Source organism: Phaenicophaeus curvirostris, chromosome 21, assembly GCF_032191515.1.
Source record: "Phaenicophaeus curvirostris isolate KB17595 chromosome 21, BPBGC_Pcur_1.0, whole genome shotgun sequence".
Lineage (NCBI taxonomy): Eukaryota > Metazoa > Chordata > Aves > Cuculiformes > Cuculidae > Phaenicophaeus > Phaenicophaeus curvirostris.
In genome coordinates this window covers 2,181,761-2,208,632 of record NC_091412.1, presented here as the reverse complement: position 1 = coordinate 2,208,632, position 26,872 = coordinate 2,181,761, and the positions used below count along the sequence as shown (strand labels likewise).

Sequence of the window (26,872 nt, the reverse complement as noted above, 5' to 3'; positions counted from 1 at the left end):
AGGCTCTGGAGCGAGTCCAGAGAAGAGCAACGAAGCTGGTGAGGGGGCTGGAGAACAGGCCTTATGAGGAGCGGCTGAGAGAGCTGGGGGTGTTTAGCCTGGAGAAGAGGAGGCTGAGGGGAGACCTCATTGCTCTCTCCAACTCCCTGAAAGGAGGTTGTGGAGAGGAGGGAGCTGGGCTCTTCTCCCAAGGGACAGGGGACAGGACGAGAGGGAATGGCCTCAAGTTCCACCAGGGGAGGTTCAGGCTGGACGTTAGGAAAAAATTTTTCACAGAAAGGGTCACTGGGCACTGGCAGAGGCTGCCCAGGGAGGGGGTTGAGTCACCTTCCCTGGAGGGGTTTAAGGGACGGGTGGATGAGGTGCTGAGGGACATGGTTTAGTGATTGATGGGAATGGTTGGACTCGATGATCCGGTGGGTCTTTTCCAACCTGATTCTTTTGCTCATGCTCACCAACTGTTGGCTTCCAGTCTCAGCAGGGTTGCAGGAAGCTGCTGGTCCCCAGCTAGGATGGAGGCTTAGGCTGCAAGCCTTGGTGATGCAGCTCAGACCACCGGTGAAGTGGTTTATTTTCACATTTCTGTGGTGCTTTCACCTTTGGTATTTCCTCACCTCAAATGCCAACCAGTTCTGGGAAATTTAGGGCTGGACTCATCCTGCAGGGCCTTTTCTCCCAAGCCACTAATTAATCTGAAGGTTGTTGTAGGGTCTTGACTGGAATCAAGCTTGCAGAAGAGCTGCAAGTCTTTATTCCCAGCCAGGAGGAACTGGCAGTTCATAGAACCATAGAGTGCTTTTTGTTGGAAGGGACCTTTACAGGTCATCTAGTTCACCCCTCCTGCAGAGCAGGGACATCTTGAACTCCATCAGGTTGCTCAGAGGCTTTATTACTGTTGCCAATCTTATCTCCAAGCCGACTGTTGGCACTGGGGATGCTGCCCTGCCTCTGCTGTTTAGTGCCAAAAGCTGGCTCGTTGCCTTATTAAAACTCCAATCCCAGCTAAGCCCCTCCAGATGTCTCCCGAGCGATGACTTTTCGTATATTATGCAAATGCAGCAAACAAGAGGCCAGCAGGCTGGGGGTGGCCGTGTTTAATGATCTGGAGATGCTCTGAAGAGGAGCAGGGGCTTCAAATCTGAACACTATCTTCGATAACTGTTTTTTAAATTCTTTCTGTGCCTGTAGGACATGCTGGGACTTTGGAGAACTGGAGGAGAAACAGCACACGGATGTGGTGGGAGGGAAGCGAGGTGAGCACACAGGTCTGTGGGTGCGTTGGGAGCGAGAAGACGATGTTAGAGCCTGCTGAGCTGTCTCTCTGGGTGAGCAGCAGGGTAGCAGCTTGATCGTGTTGTGGGAGCTGAGCCTGGTGCTCACGTCAGCAGGGCTGCGAGCAGCCTAGAGCAGTGCTAGGGCCATACCAGGCTCCCCAGTTCGGATGATGCCACCTCACTCTCCTGTGGGAACGTGAGCCTGCTCCCAAGCCTGGTAGGTGATGGGAAGAGCAGGAACTGTGGCCTCACAAAAAAGGACCTTTTGGGGTGAAGTGTTGTCTACAAGTGTTCCCCGCCAGCTGGTGGGGTTTCTGGAGCCTGCGAATTGTTTCAAGGACCACTTGAGCTCTCCATCACTTACATGCTCAGAGGTGCAACCACAGCCAAGCTGCAGAAGAGCAGAAGATCCTGGTGAAAGTAACTTATTGAAAAAGCCTTTCACGGTGCTTGCAGCAGAGCTGCCACTGCAGGCTGAAGCCTACGTCCCCTGCACGTGGCACATGGCCTATATCCTATATCCGTTTCTATATCTACCCATTCTAGCTTGTTGCTGCCAATAGTGACTGGCTTAAATAGCATCTTTGGATTTAACAGCTCACTGGAGTGAGCAGGGAGCGAGAGTTCTTTCCAGGCAGTGGAGGGGGGACACTTCTCTGTCTGTCCAGCACCTGGGAGCCACCGTGCTCCTGCTGTGGCCACAGCCGCTGGGTCAGTACTTGCCCATATGAGTGTAAACTGGGCTATTCTGGGATATTTGCCAGGGCCACGGAGTTCACACGGGTCAGTTTGTCACTGTCCTCTTGGCATGAGGCCAGGAAAGGTCAAAGCACAAGCCCAAAGCCGGATCCTGCACTTGGGGCACAACAACCCTGGGCAGCTACAGACTAGGAGAAGTCTGGCTGGAAAGCTGCCTGGAGGAGAAGGACCTGGGGGTGTTGGTTGACAGGGACTGACCATGAGCCAGCAGTGGCCCAGGGGGCCAAGAAGGTCGATGGCATCTTAGCTTGGATAAGAAATGGCGTGACCAGCAGGTCCAGGGAGGTTCTTCTCCCTCTGGACTCGGCACTGGTGAGACCGCTCCTCGAATCCTGTGTTCAGTTCTGGGCCCCTCACCACAAGAAGGATGTTGAGGCTCTGGAGCGAGTCCAGAGAAGAGCAACAAAGCTGGTGAGGGGGCTGGAGAACAAGAGGAGCAGCTGAGAGAGCTGGGGGTGTTTAGCCTGGAGAAGAGGAGGCTGAGGGGAGACCTCATTGCTCTCTATAACTCCCTGACAGGAGGTTGTGGAGAGGAGGGAGCTGGGCTCTTCTCCCAAGGGACAGGGGACAGGACGAGAGGAAATGGCCTCAAGCTCCACCAGGGGAGGTTCAGGCTGGACATTAGGAAAAAATTTTCACAGAAAGGGTCATGGGGCACTGGCAGAGGCTGCCCAGGGAGGGGGTTGAGTCACCTTCCCTGGAGGGGTTTAAGGGATGGGTGGATGTGGTGCTGAGGGACATGGTTTAGTGATTGATGGGAATGGTTGGACTCGATGATCCGGTGGGTCTTTTCCAACCTGGTGATTCTGGGGTTCTGTGGGATGGCAACTGGATGCTGGCTGCTCTCAGCTGCTGAGCTGGAGAAGTTGGCTTTGACCTGCCTGCCAGCGCGGAGGCTCCTGTGCTTGTGTGTGTGTTCAGTTGAGGGCAAGCGAGCAGGAAAGCTGCGAGGTGTTGTACGGGTTGAGTTGTGCTTTGGTAACCGGCTTTGATGCACAGTTTATAGAGAAGAACCACTAATCCACCAAGCCAAATCATGTTTCACTGGTACTTATTCGTGCCTTTTAACAATGGCAAAGGTTTCACTTTGCTTGATTTCATGTCCTGTCTGTCGCTGGACCCTTAGGGCTTTAGGGGATAAAGCACGCTTTGATTTTAATGAAGCCTTTTCTTTTCAGCTGTCCTGGGCCCAGGCACTCTTTGGCAGCGATAAGAGCTCAGGGGTTCTTCTGAATGCAAGAGAACAGCCGTGAGTCCTGGGGCTGCGAGCCCAAGGGAGCTCCTGTGCGGAGGACTGGCCGCTGTCCCAGGCAGAGGAGCCGTCTGGGGAAGCCCGTCTGGTGCCTGCTGCTTCTGGGAAGCCCGCGGACTGTTTGAACTGAAGTAATAACTGTTGGCTCTCAAGGTGTGTGAAGACTCTCCCCACTGCCTAGGACCGCAGAGCGGGATCGCTAATGATTTGGAGGGGGCGTAAAGGCTGGGCTGGGGCTGGTGTGTCTGTGCCGGGCTGCTTGTTGGGCTCAGGACAGGCTGGCGCCACAGGCACAGGTAAATCGTACGGGGTTCAACAAGGCTGAGGGCTGAGTCCTGAACTTTGAGCACAACAAACCCTGCAGTGCTCCAGGCCTGGGGAAGAGTGGCTGGAAAGCTGCCCGGCAGAGAAGGACCTGAGGCTGAACAGGAGCCTGCAGAGGCCTGGGTGGCCAACAGCCTCCTGGCTCCGATCAGCCCCGATGTGGCCAGCAGGAGCAGGGCAGGGTTTGTCCCTTGTACTCAGTGCAGCTGAGGCCACAGCTCGAATCCTGGGTTCAGTTTTGGGCCCCTCAGTACAAGAAAGATAATGAGGGAGCGTGTCCAGAGAAGGGAAGGGGCTGGAGCCCAGGGGTTCTGGGAGCGGCTGAGGGACCTGGGGCTGTTGAGCCTGGAGAAGAAGAGGCTGAGGGGTAACCTCATCGCTCTCTGCAGCTCCCAGAACCAAGTCCAGTCCAACTGTTGGCCCAACGCCACCATGTCTCACATCTACACACTTTTTGAACCTCTCCAGGGATGACAGTCGACCACTGCCCTGGGAGCTTCTGCCAGGGCTTCACCGCTCTTTCAGTAAAGAAATTTTTCCTAATTTCCAATCCAAACCTGCCCTGGTGCAGCTTGAGGCCATTTCCTCTCATCCTATCACAAGCTAAAGCTGCTGAGCTTCTGAGGGACATGGGTTAGTGATTGATGGGAATGGTTGGACTCTATCCGGTGGGTCTCTTCCAACCTGGTGATTTTGTGATTCTATGAAAGGCTTATCTGCTGGGACATCAGAATTTATAAAATTATGCTTAACCACCATATTCACCATTTCATCATTCAGGACTCTTCCCTCTCGTGTGTCGTTGCTGTGCAGTGAGGGGTCTGGAAGGGGATGGAGCCTCTGTGCCCACCTCTGGCTCCTTCCCCTGCTGCTCCGATGTGGGGCTGGAGCCAGGCAGCCAACTTGGAGGGAAGAGAAGGCCGTTGCTCCCCACCCCTCTGCTCCCTCTGACCTTCCCAGCTCGTGGTGTTACTTTCTAAACGAGCTCCAAGCAGGCTGGTGTCCAAGAAGGTTCATCGCCATCCACAGTGGTCCTGGCAGGAGCTGTGTGGCTGGTGGAGCTCAGAGCAGCTTTGTCCCAGGGACCAGCCCTGCAGGCAGCAACCACAGAGCACGAGCTGACACAGGAAAGGCAGCCAGGAGGTATGTTTTAAATACTTTTATTTCTTAATTTACATAAAGGTATATATTTGGCTTATTTATCTTTTTTTTTTTATACTCTGAGATTCACAATCGATTGCTCTTAAAAAATAAAATAGTCATTTGGTTCTGAAAGAAATCAGAAAACTATTTTATATTCCTCCCTTGTATAACAAGAAAATACACTATATACTCCCGTACATCACGTAGCAAAAGTGATTGTAAGTGCTGGTTTACCAAACAATAAAGCAAATGGAGAAGAAAACAAACAATAGGACGGAGGGTGCAGAGGACATCTCTGCTTTCCAGATCGCAGCCATTCGTTTGGAGGGTTCAGACCCCCAGGGGTTTCTCCTTCCTGGTCTAGAAAAAGGGAGAGACTCGGGGGTTCACCCAGATTCCAGCCAGTGGGTCACCTGGACACGTCTTCCCTGAGGAGCTGGGTTCATGCTGGGCTGGGATGGGGGCAATGGTGCTCACTGCCTTTTGTGGTACTTTCCCATATGTTTTCAAATGCATTCAAGGGTTCCTGTTCGTGCACTCTCACTCTCAGACATTCATATAAAGTGATTTTGTGTGCAGGAGATCAGTGGTTTAAAGGTATTTCTGTCCTTACTGGGCCTATTTAATTTTGCACTGAAGTTTAGAACCAGAGACAACATTGATGACCTGAACTAATCCTTAAGTGATGGGCTGGAATTTGCTTCATTCGGTGTGATGGAAACTTAAAATATGTGGATTCCTTATTAAAAGCTTGTTATCTTTTCCTATTAATAGCCTTTCTTTATAAAACCAGAAATACTAGTTTTAATGAGGTTTCTCACTCAGCTTGGATAGAATTCAAGCTTGTATTCTCATTCTAGAGAGATTTCCTATGTGTGAACCAAAAACTGTTCCTCTGCTCCACAAAGCCAACAAACCAAGTGGCCCCAGGAGCTTCCTTACCTGCTTATTGTCTACTGAGTCCAGATTTCAGCACCACTAGAATAAAAGACTGTCTTTTTTTTTTTAATAATGGGGAAGATCTAACCTCTAGTAGAGTACAGAAACACAGCGTCACTTTGTACAGCATCGCAGCGGTGAGTATCTCAGCTTTGCACATAAAGAAGCTGAGGGCAGGCAGTGACTTTCCCCAGCTCCCATATTGATGGCCTGGGACAGGGAACTGTGTATTAGAATCCAGGGAAAGGGTTTATATTGCAGCTTAGGCCCAGTTTCTGTTTGGTAATACATACGTTTTATGTCTGGATTTGATGTACTTCTTATTACCTTAACCTACAGACCCTTGGCGTAGGTGAGCTGCTTTCCCTCTAGCAGAGCAAATACCTTTACAGAGGCACTAACTGACCAGTTTTTCACAGCCAAACCAAGGAACACTCAACAAAAAATGCACCTTTTAGCTTGTGGCCGTTCGAATAGGGGCCATCAACGTGTAAAGGAGCAGCAGCATCTGCAGGAGGTGGAAAGGCTGAGTTTCCTTTCCCTTCTCTTCATCTCCTCTGAGCTGTCATAGCTGCTGCTTTGGCTTCCTTAGCCTGGAACGTGTGGGAGCAGGGATTCAGGGATGCTTTGGCGTGGGACTGCTGCAGGTAGGACTCAGTTCTCACTCCCTTGCTCCCTCCTTTCCCTCCTTCCTTATTTAAAAGAAAGCCACAGCAATTTCCTTCATGTGCCCAGAAGATAAGGCTGCAACAGCCTCTCTGACAAGGATGGGGCTTGGTGAACAAGGAAAGCTAGTGAAGACACAAAACTCTTCAGTTCCCTTTTCATTGCTGACTCCCGAGAAGTTTAAGGATGGTTCCTAACCTCTGAAATTTAGCAGGAGGGCTTCATTTTGTTGTCTACGCAGAGACACTATCAGAAAAACAACATGGGAAATGTGGGTGATTTTTGGTCTCTGATTGTTGGGTTGCTTTTTGTTTCTGTTTAAACAGCTTAACGAGGAATTTCTTCATGGGATTCAGAAACCCACGTGCCTTTAAAGCCAAGCACTTGGCTCCTAGGCCACAGAGGCGGTAATTTCCCCTACGAATGTAAATAGTGGCACGAGGTGGGAAATGAAGCATTGTTTTGGATTTGCTTTGCTTTATTATTTCTAGCACCCGCTTGCTGTTCTCCAGAGGATCCTCAGGCACTTGAGGAAAATTTCTGGCTCTAGTTGTTCAGCCAAATCTTAAAGCTATTGTTTAGGTATTTTAGGTGACAGAGCAACCTTTGCAGAAGAGTCTGATGAGGAGAGAAGGCGCACGGGGAGTCACCCTCAGAACCTGTCTGCCTGGGTGAGGATTAACTGGTAACTGGAATCACCAACTGTCTCTACACGGCTGTAGATCCTGGAATTGCATGGGAGATAAAGCCCAGATTTACCAGCAGCACCTTCCCCTGTCTCTTATCAAACTCAGGCACGACAGCTTCCAGATTTGACTCACATCCAAGGTCTGGAATTTCCTTTGCTGACTCAGTCCTACTTGCAGCCCAACAATGTGGGCACACGAGTGAGGGGCGTTCGCCTGTCCGAGGTGGTGCTGAGCTGCATCTAAACCACAGGAGACACCTAAACAGAAATAAGGGAGCAGGGAGTTCACTGAACTAATGCCCTTTCCCTGGAAGCCTGACTCCTGACATCACATAAATGTGGTTTGTGGAGGCCAAGTGCACAAAACGCCTCCAGGGAAGTGGCACCCTGACTGTTTAGGGACACTTGCTTCTCCATTGCAGGATGACACCTTGTATATGAAAGATCTCAAATGCATCTTCAGAAAGATCAGTGACCAACTGACCCCCCAGTAAGGGCAGGGTGGGACTGGGCAAGGGACTGGGGGTGCATTAGACCAGGAACCAGCTCCAGCGGAGTATCGGCCGCCTGCATTGGGAATACCGGCCAAGGGAGAATTCGTGTGACGATCCACGTGCTATGATATGCATGTAAATGCAGCGTGATGCCCCTGGCACAGCAGCATTGCACTACCAGGCCCTAGGTAAAGCGATTCAGCCCAATGGATTTTGGTATTTTAAAAACCTGTGAACCTCCTAGGCGAGGCTGAATTTAGCATATTGAGCAAACTCTAGATTTTCTGTCCCAAGGTCTTTTGGGCCTTTCTGTAACAACCACCAGCATACGCAGTGCAGTGATACTCTCTCGTCTCCTCATAGCTCAGCTTCAGGTGACAAATAGTCACCTGCTGGAAGTTTTCAGGGCTTGAAACCAGGGCACTGAGATGAGGAGAGGTGTGGACATTATTCGTGTCTGGTATGGTTGCACAGGCAGCTCCAGATCTTAAATGTTTAAATAAAACCTGTTTCTCTAAATATATATATATATATCTGCCATCTAATGTCTTCAGCAGAGATAAAGCGTCTTATGACATATTTAAATAAAAAATAATAATCTGAATCGAGCCGTCAGTGTTAAAGAAAAGGTGATGTACAGAACAGGTCCCCAATTAGTGCAGTCTCAGGGTGTGGGAGTGCTGACAGAACAGCAGCATTCAATAGGACGCAAGTTGCCCCATAATGTGGACTTTGTTGGCTACAACTAAAACCAAATACACGATCTACGGTCACTCACTTGGGTAGCACATTGTGGGTCCGGTGAACACTTGCTTTCGATGCTCAGAGGAACCTGTGAACGTCCTTATGCTCAAGAAATACTTGTGTTCCAGGCTGCCCTGCTCATCTCCTGGTGCCTGACCCTGCAGGCTGGAGCGGCGCAACGGCTCTGGTGCTGGATAACCCTTCCTGGGTGATGTGGAGCTGAAGGATCCACTGGTTTCCAGTATGGAAGGGCTTCGAGCTTGAGATTGGTGTGGCGGTGGTGGGGAGCAGGAGTCCAGGTGTCATTTCCCTCAGTGCAACTGCAAAGAAAGAAGAGAAAAAGGTGGTTAGTGGGTTTGTTGTGGGAATTGGTTGACGGTGAATATGTGCACCCCAGCTTTGTGGCAGAAACGAGCTAAGAGATCCCCCTCCCACCCTTCAAGCTGAAGGCTAGGAGAGCTTGACCAGTCTGGAGACAGCCCTTTGGCATTTGGAATTGGAAACACAGAATCCAGGAAAAATCTGTCCAAGGAAGTGAACATGTAGCATGTTTACACTCCTGTCTGTAGTGTTTAAGGGCATCGACCACGTTCATGTCAGTTGTGTGGGTGCAGCTGTTCGTCACCTCAGTGGGTAACAGGGCTAATTTGCTAGATTGGTTTTAACCCCATCAACTCACTAAAGAGAACACAGGCTGCCTCTTGTCCAAAATTATCACTTATCAAAGCTGCTCAAAGCCTGGTTGGGGGGGGATCAGGCCAGCATGCACCCCCCATCAGCACAGCTCAGCTCTCAGCCTCACAGGCAGAGCCAACATGGGGCTCCTCTCAGCACACTGGCAATCTGCACTTGCTTTAAAAAGTAACTTCAGCACAGCTATTGACCCCTGAGATAGCACTTGCGCAGGCTGTGCTGGATCTGAGCAGCTTTCCAAGATGATGGGGAAGGGATAGCCCGTCCTCTGGCTGCAGGATTTCCTGCGAGAGGCTCGGTGTAACGCAGGAAATCGCTCCTGCCCTTCAAAATTAGTGACTGCTGGGTTGGAGAACAATTCCCTGTACCAGTGGCCTGGTTTCTCTCAACCTGTATAAAATTGGGCCAAAGCAGAAGAAAGTGCAATGAAAAATGTAGGTGTGTACAGGATCCATGTGTTGAGGGTTCGATAAGGCACAGCTCAGCAACACCACCTCAGATTTGCTCCCAGATTTTTTGAGGCTTTTATATTTTTTTTTTTAAAAAATCCCATTGTAAAAAAACCAAAAAACCAACAAACACCAAACCCTTTGTTTTGAACTGCAAGAGGGGAGATTGAGATGAGATCTTAGGCAGAAATGTTTTGCTGTGAGGGTGGGGAGGCCCTGGCCCAGGTTGCCCAGAGCAGGGGTGGCTGCCCCATCCCTGGAGGGGTTCAAGGTGTTCCCTTCCAACTCAAACCCTTTTGTGATTCTATTCTGATTCCAAGAGCTCCTGATACATAAATGTGTGAGTCCACATTCAGCCAGAGACTGCAAGGTACATGCAGGACTATTTTATCCTGAGCCTCTCCCAGAAAATACTCCCTTCTGTGGAAATAACCCATCTGCTGTGCTAGAGATTGCATTAAATCTCTTACCCCAAAAGGCCATTCTTCAGCACGTTACTGAGTTCTGATTTTATGATTGCTGTTTCAATGCATTTAATTTATGGGAAAGAAATCTCCTCTTCAAAAACTTGCTTTAATTAATTTTGGCTACGGGAAAATGCTGGGAAGTGTTTATCAATCACTGCAGCGCTGAGCTGCGATGCTGTGGCTGTTGGTGAGTGATAAGAATAGTGTGAACATGAAGGAGAAGAAAGGGCAGCGTGAGCAGGACTCTCCCTCTGGGTCGCGGCCGAGGCCTTGGCTTCGTCACCCTGGATCAAGGGTTGCGGTGAGGACGGTCCTAACACAAATGTGCAAGTTTATATGCTGCCAGAAAGCATTTTTCTGCAGAAACCTTGGAACAGGCTAGAAATGGTCACTTGATAGCAGATGCCAGACCAAGAGCATTTCAGTTTTCTGAACACAGGATATGTTGAGGCAAAACATGAGTTTTGGGCTCAGACAATCACATCTGCGGGTGGCCAAGTTGATAGGGGCTGCAGGGCCTTATCTGCTCAAAGAAGGGAGCACAAGGTTTCTGGAAGCAACTCAAGGACACTGGAGCTGACCCTTAGTTTCCCTGTTCTTGATTTGCTCCAGTTTGGGTTGAAGGTAGCGAAGGCGCAGACCGCAGCCGGCTGAGGCTGAGACAGGCTGAGAGAGCTGGAGTTGTTCAGCCTGGAGAAGAGAAGGCTCTGAGAAGACCTTATAGTGACCTTCCAGTACCTGAAGGGGCTACGGCTATAAACTGGAGAGGGGCAGATTTAGACTAGACATAAGGAGGAAATTCTTCACGATGAAGCTATGGAGGCCCTGGCCCAGGTTGCCCAGAGCAGTGGTGGCTGCCCCATCCCTGGAGGGGTTCAAGGCCAGGTTGGATGGAGCTTGGAGCTGCTGATACAGTGGGAGGTGTCCCTGCCCATTGCAAAGGGGCTGGAACTGGATGAACTTTTAGGTCCCTTCCAACCCAAACTATTCTAAGATTCTATGAAGATTAACTTCTTTCCAACTTATGTAGAAAGAAATGAGTTGTCAAGGGGCTTGGGGTAGCTTGAAACCAGTGGCTGGTTAGGGTCACTCACCGTCTCAGACTTTCACAGAGGCTGGTGGCATCACAAGTTGATTCACCCTGGCGGAGGGAAAAACAGAAGTGACACGTGAGAGCTGCAATTAGCCAAGAAAGAGGCTCTTAAATCCAGAGCTGCCTGTTAAATCTAGGTTCTTGTTGTTTAACAGTTTCTAAAGAGATAGGACATTAATAACTGTCCTGCACAATGGTATAAAGCTGAAACCCTTTCACAGCAGGGCCTGATAGCGATTCTGACAATTGCTGGAACACGCCAAGCAACATTGCTGACACTAATTGACAAGGATTTGGGAAGGTCCCAAAGGCATTCAGACGTAGCAATTGTTTCCCTAAGCCAATAACAAGATTGTTTATACAGCGGCTGGTGAGTGGTGTCCTTCAGCCTGACAGCACAAATGTAAACAGTCACCACTGATAAAAATTAAATTAAGAAAAATGTCGCTCCCTTGCAGTTTTCAGCTCCTGCCGCCCTGCTGCTGCTCCAGACACCTGCTCCCCGGTGATGGACGGGATCCAGCGGGGACCGCGGTGCCACCAGGCAGAAGCTGTTCTGCGCCTCCTGCTGCGAGGGGAGCAGCTCCTGGTCATTCGGTGGGTGCCCAGGCAGCAGTGGTTTGCAAAGTTCATGCCTTAGACCTGCTCTTTCCACTCTCCACCCTTCCTCCTCCTCAGCTCTGCCCTCTCTCCCACACTGCTTGTGCCTTCCCAGTCCCTCAAAAACTGGATCTTCTTCGATAGTGTTATACATGGCAGTCCTACGTGGACTCCAAGGAGGACAGATCACCCTCAGATTAAGACCTTTGGGACTTGCTTTCTGTCTTGGATGCTCCCTGACGTCAGTGGAAATTCCTGGATTATTAGTGACAGCACTTGGAAACCTTCACCTCCCTTAAGGAGCTGGCCCAACACTGCCACGTGTGAGAGCTTTTACCTGACTGCACTGTGGTTGTACTTGGCCGACAGGAGAAGAAATGGGAGGCACAAAGGAAGAGTCTTCTCCTACCGTTTGGCTGTGATGATTTATAGTAACATAACTGGAACAGCTGTGTTTTATACCTTAAAGGATTGCAGGAGGACTTTGCCATTACAGCTGCTTTCTGCAGGTTTGCAGGGAAGATCTTACACTACCACCACTTGAGGTCCTACCAGGTAAGAACCTCTCAGTGAAACATCATTTTCTTCTTGCCCAGAGCAGTGGTGGCTGCCCTGTCCCTGGTTCACGGCCAGGTTGGATGGGGCTTGGAGCCTCTGACCCAGTGGGAGGTATCCCTGCCCATGGCAGGAGGTGGGACTGGATGGGCTTTGAGGTCCCTTCCAATCCAAACCATTCTATGATGGTATGACTTTCCTTTGGAAAATGCTGATCCATAAGCAATCTTCTGCATACCTGACCCAGGACGCTCTTTTTTTCTGTTGAAAAAGGATGATGGGGGTTCAGGCGTGTATTCCAGGATAAGAATTAACCAGTGGTTAGGAGACACCTTCCAAGAAATCTCTGCTTCAGAAATGGGCCCAGTTCAGCTCACAGCTCTTAATGTCACACCGACCCCTCAGAAAGTTTGTCCTTGAGATGCAGGGAAGCCTCTGTGCTTTTTCCACCTTTCAAGGCTGCAAACTGAAATATTTTTGAGGTGGGAGCTGATGCAAGTTTTGTACAGAATTCCCATTCTTGGTAACCCTACAACATTGGACACTTGATGGTATTGAACATCATCAATGAACTCTAACTAGCAGAGAGATAAATTGTATTATTTTGTAATGCTACAGTCAACTTCAGAGGAGGAAGGAAACTACGGTCGTTATGAACCTATCACAGATACTACAGCTCCAGATGTTTGAATGCACTGTGATGTTGTTTGGAAGTCGTGTCCCTTAACATGTTGCTATTGCACATCTTTACAAGAGACAGTATATATGCAGAAAAAGTTAGTTTTACCATTCCTTTCTCATTAGTTTCACCATTCCTCTCCCTCTAGCACCGAGAATCCGCCTGCACTGCTGACCGGTGAGCTGTAAACACACACACAACTTCCCTTCTTGCGTTACTTATAGTTCAGCCTCGTATGGGATAAAATGCGCCTCCCACCTAAGTGCTTCTGTTGTCTCCAAGTCAGGAGAGTTACCTGTTCTTGGCATTTTACTCAACTTCTCAACTTTTGCCTTATCTCTCTTTTACAGATGCGAACGGAGACCTAGAGGGGCTGATCCTGAAATGCATGGGAAATTAGACCCCACGTGACTCGAGAAGCTGCTGAGGAGAGAAGGGACTTTCAGGGAACCCTTGGAAGCTGGTGGGCAGAAAAAAGGACTGAAATGGTGTCCATTCTCCCTGCTGTGTTGTGTGCAGTGACCCACTGGGGTCTGCACAGCCTGACTGCAACAAGACTGAACTTACAGGAGGCAGCAGGTCAACTGTGAGGTTTTTATTCTCTTTTTAACCCAAAACACTAATAATAAATTTCCCATTCTCTTAGGCGGTAGAATGGGCTTAAGCTAACAAGGCTTAAGAGCATCTAAATCCCTGTTTAAGTCCCACTTGCCTTTCTAATAATGATAATCCCACATGGAATAGATTGTCGCTTCTGATTTGGGGATATCTGATGACCAAACACGGGTTCCTCAATTGTTCTATTTTCTCTGCAGTGTTTTCTCAAGACTGTGAATGTTTTCATTCCTTGAAGAGAGCGGGGTGGGAACCACTCTGTTATTTCCTGAGGGGTAGGAAACTCACCCAAACTGCCTTTCAAGACCAGAAGCTGTACAACTTTTGTAGTTGTTTTTACGGGCTCCTCCAGCAGTTAAAAACGTGGCTGACTCCTTCTAACCCCATCATTTCCTCCCCTGTCAAACCCAAATATTTCTCCTAGATCCTATCAAACCATTTCCATGTAGCGTGACAGCATCTATAATTCTGAAGCATTTATAAGGCTGTCTGTTTAATATTAAACTACACGCTCCAGAGCTGTTAAATATTTATGTTATGTAAAATGGATCTAATTTCAGAGCACCTCAGCCAGTTAGAGAACTGCAGAAGGAAAAGAAGACAAATTTAAGATAACAGATGAGTGACTGGGATCTTTTACAGGTCAGCTGTCCTCTGCTTTGTTCAGAAATGATTCTCCAAGTGCTTGGTGCCATTCAGCCTCATGGTCACCGAGCCAACAGATCCTGAAGAACGTAGTTTGCAATAAGCCAGCGCTTCTGCGTAGGTCATAGAATCATCAGGTTGGAAGAGACCCACCGGATCATCAAGTCTAACCATTCCTATCAAATGCTAACCATGTCCCTGAGCACCTCATCCACCCGTCCCTTAAACACCTCCAGGGAAGGTGACTCAAGGTCCCAGCACAATCTGTGCCGCATGAGGCCTTGGAAAGAGTTTTTCTGCCCTCATCCAATCCAAGAATGCTCTGCTCCACCCAGTGCCAGCAAGAATACAACCCAGGTCCCTCTCCTCACCTTCGGTGGCAGCTGCTTCAACAGCTTAGGGTGAAGCTGTGAGAAACAGTGGTGGGATCCATGTCCCACTGATTTTCCATCAGCTATAGGCTACTAAGCGTTTGAGCTCCTTGTGTTTGCCTCTCTGTTCATGAGTTCAAACTCAAGTAAGTAATAGGACATCAAGAACACATTTACAGGCTTGTGTGTGCGGTACCAATGCATGCAAAACTCCAAGAGAAAGGCTGTGCGAAAATAAAGCTTCTGTAAGTGCCGCCAACGCAGTGTAATGTTGTTTCATACATAACACCACACATATTTCGGTATCCTACATCTTTCCAAAAGCCCTGCTTTCTTGCTAGTGAAACAAAGTCAGACTCTGACTTTTGTAACAGAGAAGCATGGTAGGAAATGATGCCCCAATTTTTACAGCCTGCTGTACTTAACATCACTTAACTTTACAACCGACAATAAAATGCTTCGGTGGGGTCCTTCTAGCCTGCAAATATCTCATTTTTTGACTAGCAGGAGTTTATTCAGCAGACAAGAGTACTGGGCCTACAGGTACAGTTAGATCCCTGCACTTCGCAGCAGCTCCTGCCTTTGAGGATCCTTCTCCTTCCTTCATTTCACTCCGTGTGTTTCTGTGCAATACGCTACAAAGTGCTTGTCTGGAGCGATTCTTTAGGAAGAGGCACAGGCATAACGGCCTCTAATCCTATCCTTCAGCCGATTCCTCCTTGTCTCAACTTTCTCAGGCGTTGCTGAGGGGCTACACCTCCAAAAGACCTTGTGAACACACTGAAATCTGGAATGTTTACATGGACAGACATCCTTGAAAGCCTTTATGGCCTTAGATCTATGAAAAACAAAATCTTTTTCAAGTACAGCCAGCGGAAGGGGTTTTTGGCATCAAAGTGTTGGAGCCGATGACACCCTCCACCTGTACCGGTGATGACCATCAGCCCAGCTGCATTCTGCAAATCTGCATTCTGAACCTCATCAGTAGCTTTCACATAAAATCACAGAATAGCTTGGGTTGGAGGGGACCTTAAAGATCATCCAGTTCCAACCCCTTTGCCATGAGCAGGGACACCTCCCACTGGATCAGGGGCTCCAAGCCCCATCCAACCTGGCCTTGAACCCCTCCAGGGATGGGGCAGCCACCACTGCTCTGGGCAACCTGGTCCAGGGCCTCCCTAGCTTCATCGTGAAGAAATTCCTCCTTATGTCTAGCCTAACTCTGCCCCTCTCCAGTTTATACCCATTGGCCCTTGTCCTATCATTCCAAGCCTTTGTGAACAGCCCCTTCCCAGCTTTCCTTTAGGCCCCTAAGGTTGCTGCCTGAAACTGGGCAAGAAGAAGAGATGCTAAGAATTATCATGTGCAGCTCCACACCTGGATGACTTTCAGATGTGACAGTGAATTTTGTTGACTGATAAATGTACACAGGAGGTTTCTTGGCTCATGCAATTGTTACCACCATATTCCTGTGGAAAAACAACAAAACACTTCAGGAATTGGAGAACTGAGGCAGCCTTCCACACTGGTTCTAACCTCAGGGCCAACAGGGAAGAGGTGGAGTCTCCTTCCCTGGAGGTGTTCAAAAAATGTATAGACATGGCATTTCAGGACATGGTTTAGCAGGCACGGTGGGGTTGGGCTGATGGTTGGACTGGATGATCTTAGAGGTCTTTTCCAACCTTAATGTGATTCAAAGTTAAAAGCCTAGGGAAGAAGTAACACTGTCACTGTGGTCTCCTGATACCTACAACAGGACAAGTGTAGATGTATCTAGAAGAAGAGAGATCACTGAAGCAGAGGAGTGTAAAGTAGTCTTAAGCAGAAGCTGAGTCCTGTCTCTGCACAATAACCACCTCCTAATGTACCAAACGTGGTTCAGAAAGGGAGAAATGGCAGGAAAGTGCGTGTTTCATACTCACTCACTGCATCCATCACCTTGTTACAGCAGGGACCAACTGCCTTAGGGAATCTTTGCTGAAGCCAACTGACAAAACACATTTACCATTTTAGCAAACAGAGGAGGGAAATGGACACAAGCTTATGTCCTACTCATATTTTCCACCACCACTATCACCCTCATAAAGAGCGTCTGCTTCTAGAGGATGTAAAGCTTATTGCAGTTGTCCTGCCAGCAGTACAAACAGTGTCACAGGATCAGGAAGCACATCCCTCAAATCACAACCAGCCACCTCCATACATCATCACACCTCATCCATGCTCTGCATAGACCCTACTGCTTTGTCTCACTGATATTTCACCACATGGGCGTTTACAGCTGCACTTCACTGCCATTTTATCACATTTCCCTTGAGGACTTTGAATCAAACTCTATTAAAGGCATAGAGTTTCATCCAGAAATAAACAACATCAACAGAGCGGCGCATGTAGGCACTGACTTCATGTAAAGGTTTCTGCCCCTGAAACAAATCAAAGACATCCATGGCTATTCTGCTTTCCCTTAATACTGTGCTCGCTGCAGAAGCCAAAACCTCTTTAACACGTGTGGAACAAACTGGTCCCAACAGTGCTTCACCTTTTTGTCAGATGCTTTACCAACAGCAAAAAAACCCAGCAGGATGGAGACCCCAGCTCAAGTGTGCACCTATTAAGCCCTTCATTGTACAGTTTTTTTAATCAGGCAGTGCAGAATCATAGAATCATGGGACGGTTTGGGTTGGAAGAGACCTCAAAGCCCATCCAGTCCCACCCCTGCCATGGGCAGGGACACCTCCCACTGGATCAGGGGCTCCAAGCCCCATCCAACCTGGCCTTGAACCCCTCCAGGGATGGGGCAGCCACCCCTGCTCTGGGCAACCTGGGCCAGGGCCTCCCCACCCTCACAGCAAAACATTTCTCCCTAACATCTCATCTCAATCTCCCCTCTTGCAGCTCAAAATCATTCCCCCTCATCCTGTCCCTGCCCTCCCTGATCCAGAGCCCCTCCCCAGCTTTCCTGGAGCCCCTTTCAGCACTGGAAGATGCTCTAAGGTCTCCCCACAGCCTTCTCTTCTCCAGGCTGAACAACCCCAACTCTCTCAGCCTGTCCTTGTACAGGAGGTGCTCCACTTCTCAGATCATCTCTGTGGCCTCCTCTGGACTCACTCTAACAGATCCATGTTCTTTTTGTGCTGAAATATAATGAATGTAAAAAAAAATATATATATATGTCTACACACACACAAGGAATGGATGCATACTAGCCATTAGTGTTCTTCTGTAACTATGTATAGTTGCCACTTACACCTGCAGCTGGAAGGAGCTCAATTTGGTTCCCTGCTCTACAACAGAGTTTTCCTGGGATGCTGAACAAACTGCTTGGTGCACGTGTGTCTCCATCTCCTCTCTAAAAATTGGCTCCAGATCATTGAACCTATTGTCTCCAGAGCAGGGTGTAAGAACAGCCAAATCAAGGATTGCTTCCAGACAGCATCTCCTGAACTCAAGCTATTTTGAGAGTTAAGTTAGTAACCTTGGGGACCAGACACCAAAGATCAGCAGCCTGCATCACTGCAGAAATTCTGTGCTTTGATGTAAGAAGTTCCTAGTACACTGCAGCTGAAACCAGTGACTGAGAGGGAAGATGCAGGAAAGGTGAACAACTTGCTGTTAGAACTGCTCCAGAGGAGGCTACAAAGGTGATCAGAGGACAGGCTGAGAGAGTTGGGATTGTTCAGCCTGGAGAAGAGAAGGCTCCAAGAAGAGCTTATAGTGACCTTCCAGAACTTGAAGGGGCTACAAGAAAGCTGGGGAGGGACTGTTCAAAAAGACTTGTGGTGACAGGACGAGGGGCAATGGACATAAACTGGAGAGGGGCAGATTTAGACTAGACATAAGGAGGAATTTCTTCACAATGAGGCTGGGGAGGTGCTGGAACTGGTTGCCCAGAGAGGTTGTGGCTGCCCCATCCCTGGAGGGGTTCAAGGTCAGGTTGGATGGGGCTTGGAGCCCCTGATCCAGTGGGAGGTGTCCCTGCCCATGGCAGGAGGGTTGGAACTGGATGATCTTTAAGGTCTCTTCCAACCCAAACTATTCTATGAACAATAATACATCAACCTAGAAAGACCCCAATGAGTGGTACAGGGACACGACTGACACAGCTAAAAATAGCCCATGCTCTCAGCTTCCTGATGCATCACGACAGGTTCATCAGCCTCCCAGGAGCAGGGGCGGAGGTTGGTTTGCTAAAGGAAAGGACGCTAAGCAGGACACTAAGCAAATTCACAAAGAATCAGGCACAGGAGAAGCTTGCACTGGATTAGGAACCGATCGCTCAACATAGCTCTGCTGGATGCTTGTGCTCATGCATTTCTACCCCGAGAGGAAGCCTGGAGCTTGTGTAAACCTGAAATGCTCCAAGCTAAAGCTCAAACAGGACTTGGTTGTGTGCAGCCCCCCCGTCCCCACAGTGCCCTTCCCTCAGGAGACAGAAAGGGTGGCTCAGGCTGTCCTGAGCAGCCGCTCTCTCGTGGAGCCGGCCCGACGGGAGCTGGTGGCAGGTGCTCCGCCAGCTGCGCTACAGAAATTAATTGGCTTAAATCCCCTTTTCTTCCTGCACGTCAGTGGGTTTAGCGAATGGAATATGGTAATCATGTAGAGCAAACACAGGCTTTTTCGCTCAGTTCTGTACAGCCCCTCAGAGCTGCGCAGGCGCCGTCAGCATTCTCCATCTGTTCATTTATTGTAGGTGCTGAGCATCTTTCCCTTTAGAGGCAGAAACATAGGTCAGCTTCTATTTTTTCACTTTTGCAGCTCTTGACAGAGGAGAAAACTGGCATAAAGGAAAAATCAATAACCTTTCCTTCTATTTTTCCAGGCAGCTGCGACAGAACAGATGCGAAGACGAGCAAGCGGCTAACAGCACTCATTAGGTAGCAGGGACTGGGATGGAAATGAACCCCAGAGACAGCTCTGCATCCCTGCTCCGCAGCGCTGAGCTCATGGGGGCTCCTCGAGTGAGTGAAGAGGACAGGCAATGGCCTCAAACTGCGCCAGGGGAGGGTTAGATTGGATATTAGGAGGAATTTCTTTACAGGAAGAGTGGTGAAGCCCTGGCAGAGGCTGCCCAGGGAAGTGGGGGAGTCCCCATCCCTGGAGAGTTTCCAAAAAGGTGTAGATGTGGCACTTTGGGATGTGGATTAGTGGGCACAGTGGGGACTGGATAAGCTTAGAGATCTTTTCCAACCTTAATGATTCTATGATTTCATGGTTCTAAGATGTGGGTCTCTCAAGCCCTCCAAACGCTGTCCTTGAGTCTGCCCTTTATGTATAATTAGCCAAATATTAATGGCCTCAGAATTAAAGGGGTGGCATTTTTAGTGCCATGGAAGATGTGGGTAACATCATACTCTCATGTGCACTGAAATAGCAGAGGAAAGAGGAGATAGAAGGTCTTGCTTTTTTCTTGGCATGATTGAATAGGAAATGGGATAAAACATGACACAAAAAGCTGGTATAATCTAATTAAATCTTAAAAAAACAAAATCCCGTAGAAATTCCTGGTGCCACTTGGTTAGAAACATGCGTCTTACCCTCCAAAATAACTGCCTCATAATCCAGCTCTTTTCAGCAACCTCTAAGCTATGGGGTGTGAGGAACCAGTGTTCTGCTTGGCCCCACAAGTCTGGGCCAGCCCTGCCTGGTGTGTGGTAGTGATCTTCAGGAATGACCAGGCCAGGGTGCTTCAGACCCTCCCTACAGAAGCCCTGGTAGTAAAACTCCAGCAATGTTGTCCCTGTTTCACTAAAGGATGCGATTCAGACCAAGGACCCCAACATGAGTGAGTTACTTTAACACACCTACAGTCACAGCTTGCTGAAAATCTGCCTTGCAGATTTCTCCACGTGAAGACATCACCTACTGTTAATAAAAGTCAATACCTTTATAATATGCTCTGTGACCATGACAGGATTCAAGAAATGGCTCGGCCGGGCTGAATTTTTCATGACTTGTTCTATTTCCCTGCATCAGAAAGGGTTTCTGGCTTGGAAGGCTGCCTTCTGTTCAGTGCTCCAGTCACCTGCGTGGAGTCTAATCAGACTTCTTATCAGTGCCAGGGCAACCTTAGCACAGAAACTGTCCTAGCGTGGGTTTAAAATACCTTTGTGTGTGATGAAGTCCCTGCGTGCCAAGAACTGTCCTTTGCAATGACAATGCAAACTGACATATTGAAGCCACTCTAAGCATATGGTTTAAGTGCCCTTTGGGGGCAAGTGCTTTTAATCCTGTTTTACCACAGATGAGCATTTGAGGGACAGCATCTGACTTCTCAAAGGTCACAGTAGAGCATCGGTAGCCAAAACAGCTATAGGACCCCAAGTAGGAGACTCAGCACAGAAAGGACATGGATCTGTTAGAATGACTCCAGAGGAGGTCATGGAGATATCCGAGGGCTGAAGCACCTCCAGTATGAGGTCAGGAAGAGAGAGATGGGGTTGTTCAGTTTGGAGAAAAGAAGGTTCCAGGGAATCCTCAGAGCAGCTTCTAGCACTGAAAGAGGCTCCAGGAAAGCTGGGGAAGGGCTCTTGATTAGGGATTGCTGGGATAGGATGAGGGGAATGGTTTTCTGCTGCAAGATGGGAGATTGAGATGAGATCTTAGGGAGAAATGTTTTGCTGTGAGGGTGGGGGGGCCCTGGCCCAGGTTGCCCAGAGCAGTGGTGGCTGCCCCATCCCTGGAGGGGTTCAAGGCCAGGTTGGATGGGGCTTGGAGCCCCTGATCCAGTGGGAGGTGTCCCTGCCCATAGCAGAGGGGCTGGGCTTTAATGTCCCTTCCAACTCAAACCATTCCATGATTCTATGGTTTCCGGGAGGTGCATTGTAAAGATCCATCAACTGCGGGTAGAATAAGATCAGACTGTTAGATGGTTTATCTCCCGTGTTTACTGGCCATAAATGGAACCAGCAAATCATAGAATCATAGAATCATAGAATAACCAGGTTGGAAGAGACCTACTGGATCATCGAGTCCAACCATTCCTATCAAACACTAACCCATGCCCCTTAGCACTTCATCCACCCATCCCTTAAACCCCTCCAGGGAAGGTGACTCAACCCCCTCCCTGGGCAGCCTCTGCCACTGCCCAATGACCCTTTCTGTGAAGAATTTTTTCCTAATGTCCAGCCTAAACCTCCCCTGGCGGAGCTTGAGGCCATTCCCTCTCGTCCTGTCCCCTGTCCCTGGGGAGAAGAGGCCAGCACCCTCCTCTCCACAACCTCCTTTCAGGTAGTTGTAGAGAGCAATGAGAAAATATATTCCAAATATAAGAAGGTAATGACTTGGGGATGGCTGAATATTAAAGGCTGGTTTACTTCTTCACTTGGCAGCTGCTGGCTTCATGCAGATGAAAAATACGGTCTCATATGGAAAAAATATTGCTTTGTTCTGTCGCTTTAGTCAAGCTGTGGATTTCCTGTAGAGTAGGTAGGAAGATGTCAAAGATCAGTTTAGGTGTCCACAGACATTTTGAGCTCAGTTGTGGTCCTTACACAAAAAGCTCATGGCACTTGAAATATGCTTTACTAGTCAGTTGTTGGCAGCAGAAGCTTTGCTTTAGGACAGGCAGGACGGAGCCAGCTGGTGTTGGCGTAGTCCTTGCGAACTGCAAGCTGCGGAAGAGCCTGCAGGCAGAACTTCATGGTTTCCAAGCCCATTAATTCCCCACATATATTGCTCTTTTGAGGTTAATCTGTGCCACGGAGAAAGGTAAACACTATTCCTAGACCAGTCCTTAGCAACTTAAGTGCTGTTGTACAGCAAGAATGGAATTTCTCCATATGCCTGAAGTTACAGGAAGGCAAAGCTTCCTTCTGCAAGAAGAGCACCTGATCAAGTAGAATCAGAGAACTAGAAACATAGAATGGTTTGGGTTGGAATGGACCTTAAAGCCTATCCAGTCCCACCCCTGCCATGGGCAGGGACACCTCCCACTGGATCAGGGGCTCCAAGCCCCATCCAACCTGGCCTTGAACCCTTCCAGGGATGGGGCAGCCACCACTGCTCTGGGCAACCTGGGCCAGGTTCAAGAGCCCCAGGATCCAGAGCCCCTCCCCAGCTTTCCTGCAGCCCCTTTCAGCATCGAAGGCTGCTCTAAGGTCTCCCCGCAGCCTTCTCTTCTCCAGGGTGAACAACCCCAGCTCTGTCAGCCTGGCCTTGTATGGGAGGTGCTCCAGCCCTTGGGTCACTCAGAACACACTCCTTGCCTCCCTCCTTCCATCATCATGGATCCTCTGCATCCTAGTCCGGGCTTTCTGCTGTAAATTCACATGCTTTCAAAGGCCAATGACATCTTCTCTGGGCTAAAAAATAGCATCGTGAGTTTATATCACTACAGGAAATGTTTTATTATTTTTCTTCTTTTTTAAAGTAAAAAAAAGAAAGAAAGCAATCACATTATTTCCCCTAAACAGCTGAATATCAGCAGGGAAGAAACTGTTCCTCAATTATCCTTTCTGGGAGTTGTTTGATTAAATCCACTTGCTGCCCATGAAATCTTCAAATCCAAATGGTGCTTCAATGCAGCACTGAGATGTGTCTCTACAGCGAGCGTCTAGACTCTTTAGAAAATCACTCACAATGCATCTTAAAATGTTTCCGCGAAGAAATATTTCTTCTAGTAATGCAAACTACTAGGATGGAACATGTATCATTCCTGCATGCCAGTGTAATACCTGTGACAGCATTAAGGGAGGGGACACTACCCTGTGCTGGGAACAACACAAAGTCATTTGATGAGTCCTTTCTGTCTCTAACTGCTGCCACAGAGAAATCAGAGCAAAAGAGGGCTGACAATTCTCTGAGTTCTTTCCCTGTCCCACATAATAGAATCTGCAAAGCAAAAATAAGGTCAGACACTTTCAAATTGCTGCAATAGGAGAACTGGGAGATCATTTAATATCTAGTCCTAGAAAAGGCTAAAAATAAACGTGATGTGAGGCAGAAGAGTCTGAAAATGGATTATTCTCATCTTTCCTGTAATGTAATTTGCAGATGTGCTGTGTTTAGGGCAGCAAAAAAGGTGCACGGGATTGTTCTTTTTGAGGCTTGCTCTGTCTAATCTGTAATAGGTATTTTCTTTCTAGTATTTCCACCACTTTTAAGATGCAATATTAATTAGCGCTGCTACTTAGCAAGAGTTTCCACACCCAAGCAAAGGTGTTAAGAGTAAATAATTTTCTCATTAAATGTTTAATTTTAATTTTAGGAGAGAAGAAAACTCCCCTAAAGCTGTAGAATTAACCTGATTCCCATCGTGTCAACAAATGGGTGAACTATTTATGCTTGCAGGTCTCTGAAGTGGTGAGTGATAGCAAGTTAAACACTTAAATTCTTTTGTTCCAACTGGCTGCATCAGTGCAGCTGTTTATTCCTGTTGGTGTCTGCACCAGGGACACACGCTGCAGTTGCATCCTGCTGCTTGATCTGCATTGCTGTATCCTTGGCGAAAACAGCCAGCGTATATCATGCAGGATGCAGAGAGGGATGGAACAGTTATAAAAGTTGGGTATCCAGCCACAACATAGAATCATAGAACAGTTTGGGTTGGAATAGAATCATAGAATCACCAGGTTGGAAGAGACCCACTGGATCATCGAGTCCAACCATTCCTATCAATCACTAAACCATGTCCCTCAGCGCCTTACCCACCCGTCCCTTAAACCCCTCCAGGGAAGGTGACTCAACCCCCTCCCTGGGCAGCCTCTGCCAGTGCCCAATGACCCTTTCTGTGAAAAAGTTTTTCCTAATGTTCAGCCTAAACTTCCCCTGGTGGAGCTTGAGGCCATTCCCTCTTGTCCTGTCCCCTGTCACTTGGGAGAAGAGCCCAGCTCCCTCCTCTCCACAACCTCCTTCCAGGTAGTTGTAGAGAGCAATGAGGTCTCCCCTCAGCCTCCTCTTCTCCAGTCTAAACACCCCCAGCTCTCTCAGCCGCTCCTCTTGTTCTCCAGCCCCCTCACCAGCTTCGTTGCTCTTCTCTGGACTCGCTCCAGAGCCTCAACATCCTTCTTGTGGTGAGGGGCCCAGAACTGAACACAGGATTCGAGGAGCGGTCTCACCAGAGCCGAGTCCAGAGGGAGAAGAACCTCCCTGGACCTGCTGGCCACGCCGTTTCTGATCCAAGCCAAGATGCCCTTGGCCTTCTTGGCCACCTGGGCCACTGCTGGCTCATGTTCAGTCGCTGTCAACCAACACCCCCAGGTCCCTCTCCTCCAGGCAGTTTCCAGCCAGACTTCTCCTAGTCTGTAGCTGCTCAGGGTTGTTGTGCCCCAAGTGCAGGACCCGGCATTTGGCCTTGTTAAACCTCATCCCATTGGTCTCAGCCCAGCGGTCCAGCCTGTTCAGATCCCTTTGGAGCCTCCCTGCCCTCCAGCAGATCCACACTGCCACCCAGCTTAGTGTCATCCGCAAACTTGCTAAAGGTGCACTCGATGCCTTCATCCAGGTCGCTGATAAAGACATTGAACAGGGCTGGACCCAGTACTGAGCCCTGAGGAACCTAAAGATCATCTAATTCCAACCCCCTCCCACGGGTAGGGACACCTCCCACTGGATCAGGGGCTCCAAGCCCCATCCAACCTGGCCTTGAACCCCTCCAGGGATGGGGCAGCCACCACTGCTCTGAACAACCTGGGCCAGGGTCTCACTATACTCATCGTGAAGAATTTCCTCCTTATGTCTAGCCTCAATCTGCCCCTCTCCCATTAGAGCCTTTGCTGAGACAGGACCACTGCTCAGCAAAACTCCAGCTGATTCCCACTCACCCTGACTGCCCTCAAGAGAATCCACACTAATTACAGCACAGTGATTTCTCTGCCCTGGCACCCAAAAGTTGTCACATCTTGGGGAAAGATTTTTTTTTTTTTTTCTTCCTTTTCATAATAAACCCAGCACTTTCTTCCCAACTCCATGTGAAGGCACGGCTTCTTCTAAGAACCACTGCAGCTCTCTAGGGTGAAGCTTTGTTTTTTTCAAGCACACTGCATTCTGAGTGAGGAAAAGGACACAGACAGAGCACAGATGCAATTCTCAGCAGTGCTGAGCTGTTAATTCTGAGAGGTGAAGTACCTGAAATACTCCTGACCTCTGCAAGCTGCCTTCTGGCTGGAATCTGCCAAGGCTGCGCAGGTATCGGTGATGGAGCTCGGGAATAAAAGAAAGGTGATGGGATTGCTGATCCGTTTCTCTAGGGCTCTGCCATGACTGTGCATGTTTGGTTTGGCTTCCAGAGGATTGCAAAGCACAGCTGCTTAATGAAAATTTGTGAGACTCAAGTGAAGAGAAACACAGTACAGCATGCAGTCACCTTTAGAAATGAAAATCTGAGTGTTTTAACCCTCCACTGCAGCGCAGAAGAGGAAAAGAACCGCAAGGCAGTCAGGCAAAAATCACAGCAGCAACTGTAGTTGAGTGGATTAAAAATGAACAGAAATATTTAGCATTACTAGTGCATAAGAGCTCTGGCAGAAAGCATTCTTCACCATTTTCTCTCCCGTCACTTTGGAGGGATGGGATTAAATTCGTGTTTTAGAAATTACACCAAAACTGACCGGATTACATTACAGAGCGATGCACTGCATCGGGTTGTCTGCTAGTCCTAAATTTACTAAAAGCCTCTTTAGGCTGTCAGACTTCTGAAGCAGTGGGAAAATAGAATTGGGAGTGGAAAACAAGAAGAACTGCTGTAAAAAGAACTTTTCCTCCTGAGTGTTTTTGTGACAGTGACAGCCTGATTGACTGGAATTCCTGTGCTAAAAAAGTAAGAGGCAAAATATGCCAGGAATTGTGGCAATGATAAAAGTAGCTTAAAAAAAAGTCACGAGGTGCTGCAAGCCTGGAAATTCTGTTTTTGAAAGGAAGCACGGTGGAAACAGGAGGAAGCTTTACAGGAAAGAGAGGTTGCTGCCCTGATCCTCTGCTCTGCCTGGAAGAAGAAATTATCTCGGAGCTGACGCCCAGAGACTGGTACACAAAGGAACAAACAAACCCCCAAATCCCAGCAATAAAACCCTGAGCTGCTTTTCACAGAAGCATGGAAATGATAGCTGGGAAAGCTTAATTTCCGTCGGCAGAGCTGCAGAGAGGCGCGTTCCACTGCTTTGCTTCCATATTAGTTCATTAGAGAGGTCTGTGACATCTGGCCCGTGCGCCCCGACGCTACCGGTGATGAATGGCTTTAATCTCTGGCTTGTGGCACCTACGCTTGCGATTCCTGCAGGTTAATTGATTTCTGTTGGCAAAGCCCATTTCCAAGGCCTGTTGTCTGAGCAGCAGGGCTGACCGCAGAGGGGAAACAAGGCATCTTGAAAAAGAAAATCCCCCATAGGCAGCAAGCGCTAGGGAGTAACTGGCCAGGCAGAATGATATCCTTGCCAAAGGTGCCCAGTGCCAAGTGCAGATGGCCGGTCAGATATCTGGGCATAAAAGAG

General features: G+C 48.7%; 1 protein-coding gene across 6 annotated transcripts in view; it reads right to left on the bottom strand.

Moving 5' to 3' along the window:
- Window positions 1–4,742: 4,742 nt before the first annotated feature.
- The window catches only part of LOC138729592 (sphingosine-1-phosphate transporter SPNS2-like), a 208,105-nt gene continuing 185,975 nt past the window's right edge, over window positions 4,743–26,872 (bottom strand). For 2 of the 6 annotated variants that reach the window (XM_069873952.1, XM_069873953.1), the window contains exons 12-13: window positions 10,987–11,033; window positions 8,464–8,603 (exon numbers count right to left, since the gene is read on the bottom strand). In XM_069873952.1, the coding sequence (XP_069730053.1) occupies window positions 10,991–11,033 (43 nt within the window). In that variant the 3' untranslated portion in view covers window positions 8,464–8,603; window positions 10,987–10,990. Of the gene's footprint in view, window positions 8,604–10,986; window positions 11,034–25,511; window positions 25,690–26,872 lie in introns of all 6 variants that reach the window. The other 4 variants (XM_069873950.1, XM_069873951.1, XR_011338912.1 and 1 more) reach the window with 4 other exon arrangements.